Source organism: Glycine max, chromosome 9, assembly GCF_000004515.6.
Source record: "Glycine max cultivar Williams 82 chromosome 9, Glycine_max_v4.0, whole genome shotgun sequence".
NCBI classification, from domain to species: Eukaryota; Viridiplantae; Streptophyta; class Magnoliopsida; order Fabales; family Fabaceae; genus Glycine; species Glycine max.
The window spans coordinates 1,897,700-1,910,635 of NC_038245.2; the positions used below are offsets into that span (position 1 = coordinate 1,897,700).

General features: G+C 28.8%; 1 protein-coding gene across 1 annotated transcript; it reads right to left on the bottom strand.

Annotated features, from left to right (window-relative positions):
- Nucleotides 1-3,586: 3,586 nt before the first annotated feature.
- LOC100790348 (S-protein homolog 5) lies at nt 3,587-4,817 on the bottom strand. The gene has a single exon (XM_003534722.5). The coding sequence runs from the start codon at nt 4,217-4,219 to the stop codon at nt 3,788-3,790; it is 432 nt and encodes a 143-aa protein (XP_003534770.1). The 5' UTR covers nt 4,220-4,817; the 3' UTR covers nt 3,587-3,787.
- Between the last annotated feature and the right edge of the window lie 8,119 nt (nt 4,818-12,936).

Here is a 12,936-nt window from a genome sequence, read left to right on the forward strand (position 1 = left end):
TCACAATTTAGTATATGTTTAGTAGAATGAAATGAAAAAAAATAAAAAATAAATTTTTTGAATTAAAAGTCAAAAATAAAAACTACTTTTTTAAATTGTGATCTAGAGAAAGATATTTATATGACTCAACCCGAAGACTGTATTATACCTGATCAAGAAGACAAAGTGTGCAAACTTCTAAAATTCCTTTATAGACTTAAACAAGTATCAAAATAGTGACATGATAAATTCAATTGTGCTTTGATTGATTATAGCTTTTCATATAGTGAAGCTGATAAATGTATTTACACAAAAATTGAGAATAGTGATTGTGTGATTATCTGTTTATATGTGGATGACACATTGATCTTTGGTACTTGTATTGATATAGTCCTTAGGACAAAAACTTTTCTTGCTTCTAAGTTTGACATAAAAGACATAGGAGAAGCAAGTGTTATCATGGGAGTTATAATTATAGGGAAGGGTGATAGTATCCTACTATCTCAAGGGCATCATGTTAAGAAACTTCTTAGAGAAGTTTGGTTACTATGATGTTAACTCTCCGTTGAAGATAAATAAATGAGACTATCTTGAGCAAACTTAGTATGCCCAAATTATTAAGAGTCTATTACATCTAATGAACTTTTCAAGACCAAACATTACATATACAATAGGCAGACTGAGTAGATATACTCATAATCCTGATCATGATCATTGGGAAGCTCTTGTGAGACTTATGAGATACTTGAGAGGTATCCTGGATTTCCTGCTATTCTATAAGGGTAAAATAATGCTAATTGGATCTCCAATTTAGATGAGACAAAATCCACTATTGGTTATGTGTTCACACTTAGTGGTGGTATGGTTGTGTGAAGATCAACCAATCAATCCATAATTGCAACATCAACTATGGCATCAGAGTTTTTAGCTTTGGAGTTGGCTAATAATGAGGCTTTATGGTTGGAAAACTTCTTTGCCTACATTCCTTTGGGAATGAAACCATACCTATCAATGTCAATGCACTATGATAACCAATCGACGATAGTTATAGCGAAAAATAAAACTTTTAATGGAAAAAATAGATATGTACAATTGAGACATAATGTGGTAAATCAACTACTAAAGGATGAAATAATTTCCATTGGCTACGTGAAGTCAGAAGGAAATTTGGCAGATCCTTTAATGAAACTGCTAGGGAAGAAACTGATATACAAAACATCGAGGGAAATGAGATTTAAGCCACTTGAAACAAACAAATGATGGTAACCTGACCTTTATAATCAAAGATCCCATGAAGAAGGTTCATATAAGTATAAAACAAGTCACTTGTTAGTTCTGCTAGAGTTAAAATTGAATAATTTTATTCCATTCCTATGGTGTGAGAAAGCTTTAGATATTGCATTAATGAGAGGTTAAGCTTAAAGTTTTTAATGAATTTCATGTTTCTTATGAGTGGTATATGATTGCACCATACACTTGATGAAATCACTTATATCAGTGTCAAGTGGGGCCGCTTGCATGAGATAGTGACAAAATCTCTAGAGCACTCATGAATATCAAGCACGTGCATGACCTATTAACGCAAAACAATGATAATGACAAGATTTGTGATAGTGTAATGTGATTAGTAGATCACTAACATACATTAAATATTTTTTGGTTCATATAGCTTGTTACACCAACTATGTTGCGTGTTAAGTCATGTCAATCTATGATTGGTTCATATAACTTGTTAACCAGATCTAAAACATTATATTCTAAATCAGAACCAAACTTCTTTTCTTATCTTTTTATAACCTTTTAAAATATTTTGAAACCTTTTTGAAATATGTAGGGGATTGTTGTGTTTTTTGTGAAGTATAGATTTGAATTTGAAATACTTACCCGACAGATGACATATTTAATGTTCTAGATTTTGCTTTATCTTTATTTTGAAAATCCCTTTTATTTTCTTTCCATTTTACTTAAATGGTCTAATCATCTCAATTAGTTTCTTTTCATTTTATTCTAATTACCTCAATTAGTTTCTTTTCGTTTTATTCTATTACCTCAATTAGTTTCTTTTCATTTTTATTTAAAATAATCTAATTACCTCCATTACTTTGTTACCGTTTTTATAGTTTCCTTATCCTATAAATGTTGTCTTTTACCTTCCGTTTCAATCACATCAAAAATGAAAATATTTTTGCTTTTTACTATCTCTTTCTCTTGGGGTTCTCTTTCTTGTTCTGATTGGTTTCTATTCCTTGTTCATATGAAAGACATGTTATATCCTGGGAGATTTGCACACTACACGGATAAATCCTTAAATACAATGTGCCTAACACACATCTCGAGCTTTGCTCTTGCTTCCATGATTTCACACTAGTCAACTCATGAAGATCAAGAGCAAGTAAAGTGATTGCAGGATCTTAAAGTGACTGGAGAGATCCTACATTCAAAATTCAATAATTTTTTAATATGTTGCCTTATATTTTATTGACTTTAATGTATGGAAGAAGAAAAAAATAAAGGGTGAGGATTTTGTTCATTTTTTATTTAGTGCAGGAATCTCATTCAATAAGATTACCTTTTAATTACAATCGCTGGATCTTAAAGTGACGGTAGAGATCCTACGTTCAAAATCCAATGATTTTTGTATATGTTTCCTTATATTTTATTGTCTTTTTAATATATGGAAGAAAAAAAAAATTAAGGATGAGGATTTTGTTCATTTTTTATTTACGGAAGAGAATCTCATTCAATAAAATTACCTTTTAATCATAATAATTGTCTCTACATTATTAACTCCGCTTCGTCTACACAATCAGAAACATATATAACGATAGGTCACATAATTTTTTTTATTCAAAAAAATCACATCATTATACACGTAATCTTGAGGTGATTACCAATTTCACGCCTAAAAGGTGTGATATATTTCGTAAACAAAGAAAAATTTAAACAAACTTTTGTCTGTCTCAATATAATCCGATTTACTCACATATAGTTTATTTCTTTTGTAATATGTATCTTAATTTAAATTCACATTGATTAAAACTAGTGATATGAGTGGATTTTTAATTGGAAAACTATTTTGCGCAATGAAAAACCAAGGATTTTGCTAACCTCCGAAACAAGAGTAATTAAAAGCAATCAATACAGCTAGTGTTTTTTTTAGTTTATTAATATATATATGTATATTATGCGTTAGGCAATAAATTCAACAATATATATATATATATATATATATATATATATATATATATATATATATTTAAAAATAGTCAATACAATTGATTTGAGACACTTTACTGTTTCTATATTAATTGCTTTGCCATTTTTATTGTTTTTAAATAAAAGCAAATCAACAACATACCATATAAACGCTTTCTTCCTTGAACAGCAGAGCAAACCTCTAAATAATGCAGAAAGTGATCTCTCATCAAAACGAGATTCTCATGTATTCTAATTGATCCATCATGTAAAACATATGAAAATTAAATTTTATGTTTTATATGAAACCAACATTGTGATGTTGGATTTTCTATGTGTGTAATTTTTCTTTAAATCAACAGCATAATTAATATATGACCCAGCAGATTAAAGAATACCTATGATCTCTCATCCAAAAAAAAAAAAATTAATTATTTGATCTTTTTATAATAAAAATATTTGTACAGCACTGGAGATAGATCATAGATAGGAATTGGATATGAAAGTGGCATCATCATGATGAATAACTCAATTCTACAAACCAAATGCATGGCTTCCAAAATATTTGGATGAAATTTTTATTAAAGTCCTCATTCATGACATAATTGATGATTCACCACAAGAAATCCTTCCTCCAATTAACCTCATCATTGCTGAAATAAAACCCATTTTGAGTTACCATCCAAGAACACATCCTATGAAGGCCACACCGATCAGTGTCCCTAGAAGCCTTAAACGCCTCGAAGCTCTTCCTCGTATTGCCCCATTTCATGGTGCACTTCATGCGGTTGCTGCTCCAGAAATTCGGCCTCATCACCCAGCTGAAATCATCGTGTTCTTGCAGAGCACGCCCTCCAAGATCCATCTCCTCCGAGGCACACCAAATCACCAACGGCACAGAGGAATTGTCACTGAAACCGTTGATCACTCGAACGTAGTATTCATTTGTCGCAAACAACAACCTTGCCCTTTGTACTGTGGCCATCATAATGATAAAAGAAGATGCTAGCCATAGTGTGAGGTAAACACGCGCCACAAATTTCATGGTTTTTGGTGTCTTTCTATATTCAAGAGATATGAAAATGTGAATATGAATATATCAGAATATGATATCTCTGTTTTGCTTGTGAAGCGTTATATATATATATATATATGCGTGCCGCTTAATGCTATACTTCAGTCTAAAAGGCTACACCATTCTGTACCGTATTTAATGTACCTCAAATTTTTTTCTTTTTTTTCTTTCTCCTTTATAAGATCGTGTTTTCTATTTATTGGTGAAATCTGCATGGTATTTATAACAAACTACTTTTTATATATATTTTATTAATATTTTTTTTTTGTAAAGTAGCTTTGTGCCTTTGTGTGTTTACTGAGTAGGGTGTTTTGGACGAGCATATCCACGCAAATAGTATTAAGAATAACACAATTTGAAATAATTAGCAAATAAATGATCTTATGAAATGAGTCCCTTAAATATGTTGAGAAGATTTAGATTGGTGATCATTTATTTGTAGTTTACAGTACATAAAATGAATTTATATTTAACCATTGGTTAGAAGATATCTTTTATGACATCTCAAAAATTACATTAATTAAAGGAGTATGAAAAATATTCATTTAAAGAAGTAAAACACACTGGGTGAAACTGTACGCCTCAAAAGAATTTATATTTAAGTATCGGTTAAAAATAAAATTTAATGCTACATTAATTTATTTATATATATATATATATATATAACACTGGGAGTATATATATATAATTTCAGTTAGAAGATATTACTTTTAATTATTACCTTTTTAAAAGAAATAAAACCACTCGGGGTGTCTCGAAACTTAAAAGAAATAGTATTTGGCTCTCAATTAGAAGGTATCTTTAATGAATATAAAAAATATACTAGGTATTCTAATATTGTTTTAATATATAATAGGTATTATAATATTTTATACAATTCTTATTATAAAATCCAAATTAAAATATTGTTTGGTTTTTTTATAAGGTCCAACATAAATCGTATCTTAGTATTACTTATTTTTTTTCACAAAAATATTCATGATTAAAGTTAATTTTAAAATGACGTGACAGTGAAAAAAAATATAAGTTATTATATTTTTTTATGGAAAATATAAGCTATTATATATTATTTATAACTGTGGAAGAATATTATTTTTCTCTAAAAAAATATTATTTGATGATTATCGTAATATTAGAACAAGAATTGCTTCTTTTTTTTTTTTTACATGAGGGGCTAGAAAAAATATGAAATTTGCATAAGGTAATGATGCTGAATCAAAACAATGTTTACAAAAAAAAATAGAAAATCATTTTAAAAGATCGAAGTAACAGGCAAATATATGCTGGCATAAGAATACTCAGTATAATGAAGTTGCAGAGGAATTCGACACAAAGAGTCCTTCTTCTTTCCAAGATTGAGCCCTCAAAATCAATGTTAATTGCACCCATAATTCACTAGCAGTCACCCCTGCTATATGAAGTCAAAAAACAATTCAAGCATTTGACCTTGTACTGGTGTCGGTGACAACATCCATAGGAATTAGGAAGGCCAGTGTTCTTCGACAGTAGTGGTGGAGATCGAAGATGATCGTGGGAGAGACTTGTGGAGACTGAAGAAAGTGTATTTTTAAGGTATATCTTTGGAAAATAAACTAAAATAGGAGTATACTAGAAAAAAGGGAAGTGTATATAGTAATTTCGTTTCTAGCGCCACATTAATCTTTCTATTTTTTATTTATTTGCACCAAAGTTCTCCTTTTGTTTATTGGGCCAAAGTAGTCCTGATTCGTTAGATTACACTGTGGCCATAGATAGAATTTGAAGCCCACCAGTGAACCCAACATGGGCAATACTATGCAAATTGGGTAAAAGTTATCCTCATGAGCCACATTAGGTCATGAGATAATCTTATATAGATCCGTTCCATTGGTTAAAATTATGATACCGTACAAGATAAGAAAAATAACATTGAACACAGACATAAGTTAAGGAATATTTTTTTAACTTGTAAATCGTTTGACAACTAATAAATAAAGTAAAATAATATAAAATTTATTAAAATACCCTTTTAATATTTTATCTTAATATAATTTATATCAAATTTAACGAGTTTATTGAAATAAAAGTGAGAGAGATATTTGAATAAAAAAATATAGTATTTCCTTTTTAAAATAGTTATGTAAGCCAGTTACTAATTTTTTGTTATTAAATTGATAAAAGTGGATATACATGTTTATTTTTTAATACTTTGTAATTCAGACAACAAGTTGTCCTATAATTTTCTGAGTAACAAAAATTAGAGATTTTGTCCTATCCTTATTTGCTTAATTTGTGTTGGTTCTTAATCATTTTTCAAATCAAACATGAAACAAAAATATTTATTCTATCTAATACCATGTTTTCTTAACAAATCAAAGGAACCATATTTTTTTATTGCCATGAATTTTTTTATCAAGCAAATGAAAAAATAATTAATTAATTTTAAATAAATATGTTAGGTTCTGTCTCAACGGTAAGCTTATTAGCAAAAATAAAGACAAAGACATCAAAAGCTAACAATCAATAATTGTTAGTCATGATGGTTACTGAAGTTTCTACGTGAAGACAAAGAATAATAAAATATAAAAATATGTGAATTAAAAAATAACATATATATATATATATATATATATATATATATATATATATATATATATATATATATATATATAACACTAAAACGTTATTTTAATTTTATGATATTAGACTCATAACTAGAAATTTAATTCTGATATGTTCACATTTAATTGGAAAGTTAAATAGTAGAGTTTAGCACTTAATTAATTAATTTCAAGTCCAATTGGATTTAAAGTGATAATTATCAAAAGTTGTGGTACAATGATTTGACTTCTTAATTAAAGTTTGAGTTCGATCCTCAGTTTGGATATGAAATCACAATTGAAGACATTACTTTATCTCAAAATAGATCAATATAATGAAAGATGACTAGTCGAGTGCCAAATAGAAATTCTTAAATCCTTCCAATTAAGACAAAAAAAATACAAAAGTGATAACTTTATGTGTATATATATATATATATCACCGACTTGGATCCTCATCTACGATTTGAAATTAAATTGCATGCTGTGCAGTTACAATCCAAAAACTCTTTTTATAAATTTATTTTTATAAGATACTAGTACTTTTTTACTTACAGACTAACTTAATTATGCATACCAACATATAACTTACTATAAAGTGAAATTTATCTCTAAGGCCAATGCTCGTGTGACTTTAAATCAAAATAAAAATATTGAATTTTTTTAGAGTGAAGTTATTGAACTTGAAATACTTTGAATAAGATAGTCCTTGGGTTTTAATTTATGGCTATGTAAATGGTCAATTACTTGGAGAAAAAAATTAAAGTTAGTGCGAAAAAAGTGAAAACCACTAACAATGCCTATAGCAAATGTCAACCAGAAAAAAAAGAAAAGAAAAAGAGAGTTTGTAATGGGCCCTAATCTTTAAAAATTGTGATTTACTTCCTAAGTCAAAAGGCCCGTTTCACTTACCTTTTTCTTTTCTTTTTGGTCTTTCACTTTCCGTTTTTAAAATCTATTATATCGCCTCTAGGATATTAACTTTACAGAAAGACCACTTTTTTCCCAAGTTCCACCCAATTCATCTTCTCTTATGCTACCTGAAACTTGAACTCGCAATAATACTTTATTATTTATCTCCAATTAAAATATTGTGTGAAAATATATGTTTCATAAAAATGTCATATCTATTTGAAATCATGAATTGCATATAAGCTATTAGTTTTTTATGTCATGCAAAGACATCTTTAATCGGCCACCAAGTTTTTCTTTCTTCTTATAGATGTTCCCTTGAATATCAAAGAAATATAACTTAGTTAATTAATGAACGAGCCTATAAATTTTGTGAGTTATCATAAATTTCATGTTACATGAATTCGATTCCTACTTGCAAAAAAATATCCCCTTGCAGTGTAAAAAACAAACCAATAAGCAAACAAACATTTATTTGTAAGTAGAGTTTAAAATCATAACTGTAATAGTCAATAAAAGAGTGTTCTTCTCTTCCATACCATAGTCAATAGGCATTTTACGGTCTCATGCTATCAGAGTTTATAAGTTTTTCGTCTTCCATGCCAAAAAAAAGTTTATTATATTATAACAAAAAAGAATCTTATTTAATTATGTATAAAATTACTTTCAAAGAAGTTGCAATTTATATTTAGAATCACTCAAATTCTGAGCTGTATACTTTCTTTTTAGTGCCATCAAACTTTTGTTTGATTTAGAATTAGTTTCCAGCCAGGTGGAAGGTCCACAAAACTAGCAAGATTGTTTCTTTTTCAATATAATTATCGTTTAAATTTTACATAAACAATTAAAAACATTAAACTTTTGATTTTTTGTTTTTAACAAAAATAAGTTCATTTGATTATAGTATTACTTTTCCTTCCATTACAGTGCTTTCTGGTAACACTTAAATGTCAGTAAATGCACCAAAACTTTAGAGATAATTCATCAATTGGTTATTGAACACATTATCTGCGTTCTGCAACAAGCGTATTATAAATTTGTTGAACACTATTTGGTAGTGGTTGATAAATATTGCAGACAGAGTGTTCTGTTATCCTGCTAGTGCAACGTAAAAACATTATTCAGTTCTTCAGTCTAATCCATGCATTCAATTAACGCAGTTAAATTTCAGGCTAGTTGGTGTAGCAGAACAGAGATCCCCTGAGGTAAATGCAACAAGCAAGTGGGGTGCAAATTCAGACTTTTGCCGTAGCCATAAATTAAAAATTTAGTTGTTCCAACTTCTCATATCAATTAGCATTTTTTTATCACCAGAAATCAAATTCGTTTACGGGGGATTATAACAACACTCGTATAATTAAATGATTGAAGTTATGATTTAATTGTTTTATACTAATTTGATTAGTCTTGATTATGTTTTACTTATCTTCCAATCAAATTTGAGAATATCAAAAGATTAAAATCAAAATAATAAGATTAAACTACTCAACCAATTAGTCTAATAGTGTATTTTTTAATATATCAACTAACGTCTAGGAGATGCTTTCCCGTCCTATAAAAATTATAGTGTATAAGTAAAAAAATATTAAAATATAATTATCATTTATCGTAACATTAATTCATTTTTTTTACTTATATCTAGTATAATATTAACGATAAATAATTAAATTTATAAATGAGTTAATGTTAATATAAGATTAATTTTATAAAATTAATATTCACTTTCGCCTATTAATTATTATTTTTTGTACGGATAAAAATAACCTAAAATGTTTATTATTTTGGGATAGAGAGTAATATATATTTAAAAAAACCAATTTTTAATTCGTTGAAACAAATTAAATTCTAATAAGTATTAACGAATATATTTATAACATTTATTAATGGTTTACAAATGAGGGCAAGCCCTGGTATAACGGTAAAGTTGTGCCTTGGTGACTTATTGGTCATGGGTTCGAATCTGGAAACAGCCTCTTTGCATATGCCAACATCCTTTCCCCATTTTTTTACAAATAAAAAATAAAAATATAATTTTGAAAAAAATACCCTATTAAACAGTATTGCAATTTTATTAACTTGAAAATATCATGTACGTCATGCAGCGACACATGAGCTGGTTACCATCACATAGTCCCATCTTCTCATTAATTCTCAAACGTACGAGCTTCAAACTAACTTCTTCTCTCTCACAATCAACAAATTAGAGACCCAAACACCCAACCTCTAATGTCCTCTTTAGATGAGAGGAAAAAGAAAAGAAAAGAAAAAAATATAAGGGATAACATTTTTTATTTTATCAAATGAAAAGAAAATGACAGAAAAAAATACTTTTAAAAAGTAAAACATTTTTCCTCTTTTTCTTTCTTTTAAATCTCGAAGTTTTTCTTTTCTTTTCTCTTATTTTATTTGCTTCATAGAAGAAGATGGTAAGGAAAATCATAATGAGTCCCACATTGATAAATTTCATTAAATTCCAGTGAGTATTAATCTCGCAATTTTTCTGATTAATATTCTGTTTTTCACTTCTCGAAAAATTTTCTCTCGTGCGCATCATTTGTGTTCAAAACACAAACAAACTGTAGATTAGTTAAGATCCAATTATTTCCTTAACAAACAAATTTTTAAGGAGAATATAAAGTTAATTAGTAATGAAGAAAGAAAAAAGGATGAGAAAAATCATTTGTTTAAATTTCTGTTAACAACATATTTATAATTAACATTTATCACGGATAAAAAAATTACCTATAGAAAAAACAATTTTTTAAATTTTCTCTAACAAACAATTTGACATAAAACTGAAATACTTAAAACTCAATGGTCAAAAGTCATATTTCCTTTTCTGCTCTACAAATTATTATGGTGATTTTCATGATCACCCCAAATCCAAATCTCCCATTACATTCAACCAAAACGGTAACAACCTAAAACCCTGATCCCTCACTATCCACTTAACCAAAAACAAAGAAAAAACAAATCCCAAAGTCCCAGTCAACAACTTTCTCAAATTAACACTCTAAATTTCCCAGACCCATGATAGTCTAGTACCCTATTTTCCACCACTCTTTTTACTACCTCACCCTCTTTAATTTCCTCTGCTAAAAATCTTTAAAAACCCTGCAAGGCTGCAACTGAAAGATATGTCTAATAAACCCCCCCCACCCTTCAATTCAATTGCACCCTTTGGTCAGATACTACCCCTCCAAGGCAAAGGCATCACAAAGCCTAGCTAGCATATCCTATGTGACATAACAACCCAACAAACACCAACACCTAGGCCTCTCACTTTCCTTGGATTTTGAAAAGCTGAAGATCTTTGCACTTTAACATGTTGTGGAGGAACCAAACAGTGCCCAAAGGCACGCTTATTCAGAATCTTCTTTAATTCAAAAAAAAAAAAAAATTGCCATTTTTTCATTTTTCCTCTATTTCTTAATTAAAAAAGTGCTATTGTGTGTGCATGTGAAGCGTGAGACACATATATGATATCTGCTATAAACAAAAGTGGAAAGCGAGGGGTCTCCACGCGGAGCACAGATAAACACTCTCCTTTCATTTCATCTTTCTGCTCTGCCCTGTACTCACCACAACGCAACATTGACCCACAAATATGGTTCTTATGGTAATTTGCAATTATCATAAGACCTCATGTAAAAAATATTAAAAATTATTAACACAAATAATTTGATACTTAAACTTCTTGACTAAGGTTTGAGATTCAAAATCCTGATCTCGTGAATTGACATCTGAAGATATTATTTTGCCAAAAAAACAAGCAAACCCGATTGGAGGGAAATTATATCTCTGGTTATAAAAAAACAATAATAGGTAGCAAATAATTATTTATTTAAAAAAGGCTAATGTAAACTCCTAGCATTTGTTTGTATGTGTAATGAAAGATTAAATTTTATAATAGGGTTGTACTTATGAAAGATTTGGTTATGTGAAAAGAAAAGACACTATAATAACTAGGAAATAATTTTGATTCGTGAAGAAAGTTTAGGGACAGAGAAAGTGAGAATAGGGCACGAGGCTCGAAACCACAGTGCCTTTCCCACTCAAACTTTAAAGCGCCTCGAATTTCAAACGCTGAAAAGGATATCTTAAACAGAGCCAAAAAAATAAAAATAAAGACCTTCATTAATACTATATTTATATCCTACTACTGTGTGTTTATCTATTGTTTGTACTTTGTATGCATGCCAATACAGAAAATGCGTTATGTATCATCATCATGTATGGCCATTGTATTTGCAATTTGTGTATAATGGCTCTTGTGGAGCATACATACACATGCATATCGTATCTACTATGCACACATTCCTGTGGGTTGCTTGTTGTCAGCATTAATGTAGCTGATCAACAAAGGGTACAAGGACTCCTTTAATATATAATTATAATAATTCTGCAAATCCAAATTAAAAACGTATATCTTCTACGTTAGTAAAAACAAAAAAATTATAACTCATGTTGATCATAAATTACATTTTATTATTTCCGTATGGAAAAAATGACTATTAATTTAGTTCATTTCTTAAAATCATTCATAAAAGAAAATAATTTTTATTTTTAGTTCATTAAGGACAATGATTATATGTTTTTATATTATACATCGTGGGTATTAGGTTTTCATAAAATACTTTAAAAGTTTGGATACTTCACCAATATATACAAATAAATTATTTAAAGAATATTGGTATTAGATATATGACATAAATTGAATTATTTGTGCTTCATAAATTTGGATAGCTCACGGATATGTATATGTGAAATATTCAAAAGTATCAGTGTCGAATACATATTTAATACTGATACGCGAGGCAAATGCGAGTTTTATAAACTTGAAGGTGTTGTGATAAAATTGATCATGTTATTAAATATGGTTTGTGAATAAATTAAATTCTTAAAGCTTAACTCCTGAATGAAATAGTTAACATTTTTGCAATTACTAAGTAATAGTAAAATCTTTGGAAAAAAACAATTTTTACGATTACTTTATTTATTACACTATAATATATATGTAGGTTAAATGGATTGATCAGCAAACTTGCATACAAAAGTAACAACACTCATTAATCTGCAGACTAAACAGCTAACTTGTACAAGACCACATTTAAATGGATTAAACTTCACCATGTTCAAATCTGTGCAGATTGCAGATTAAACAGGCCAGCCTATGAAGTGCAACCTATTTACCTA

Bases quoted from the DNA above. Each gene is read 5' to 3' on its own strand.
- LOC100790348 (XM_003534722.5), bottom strand. From the start codon at position 4,219: ATGAAATTTGTGGCGCGTGTTTACCTCACACTATGGCTAGCATCTTCT.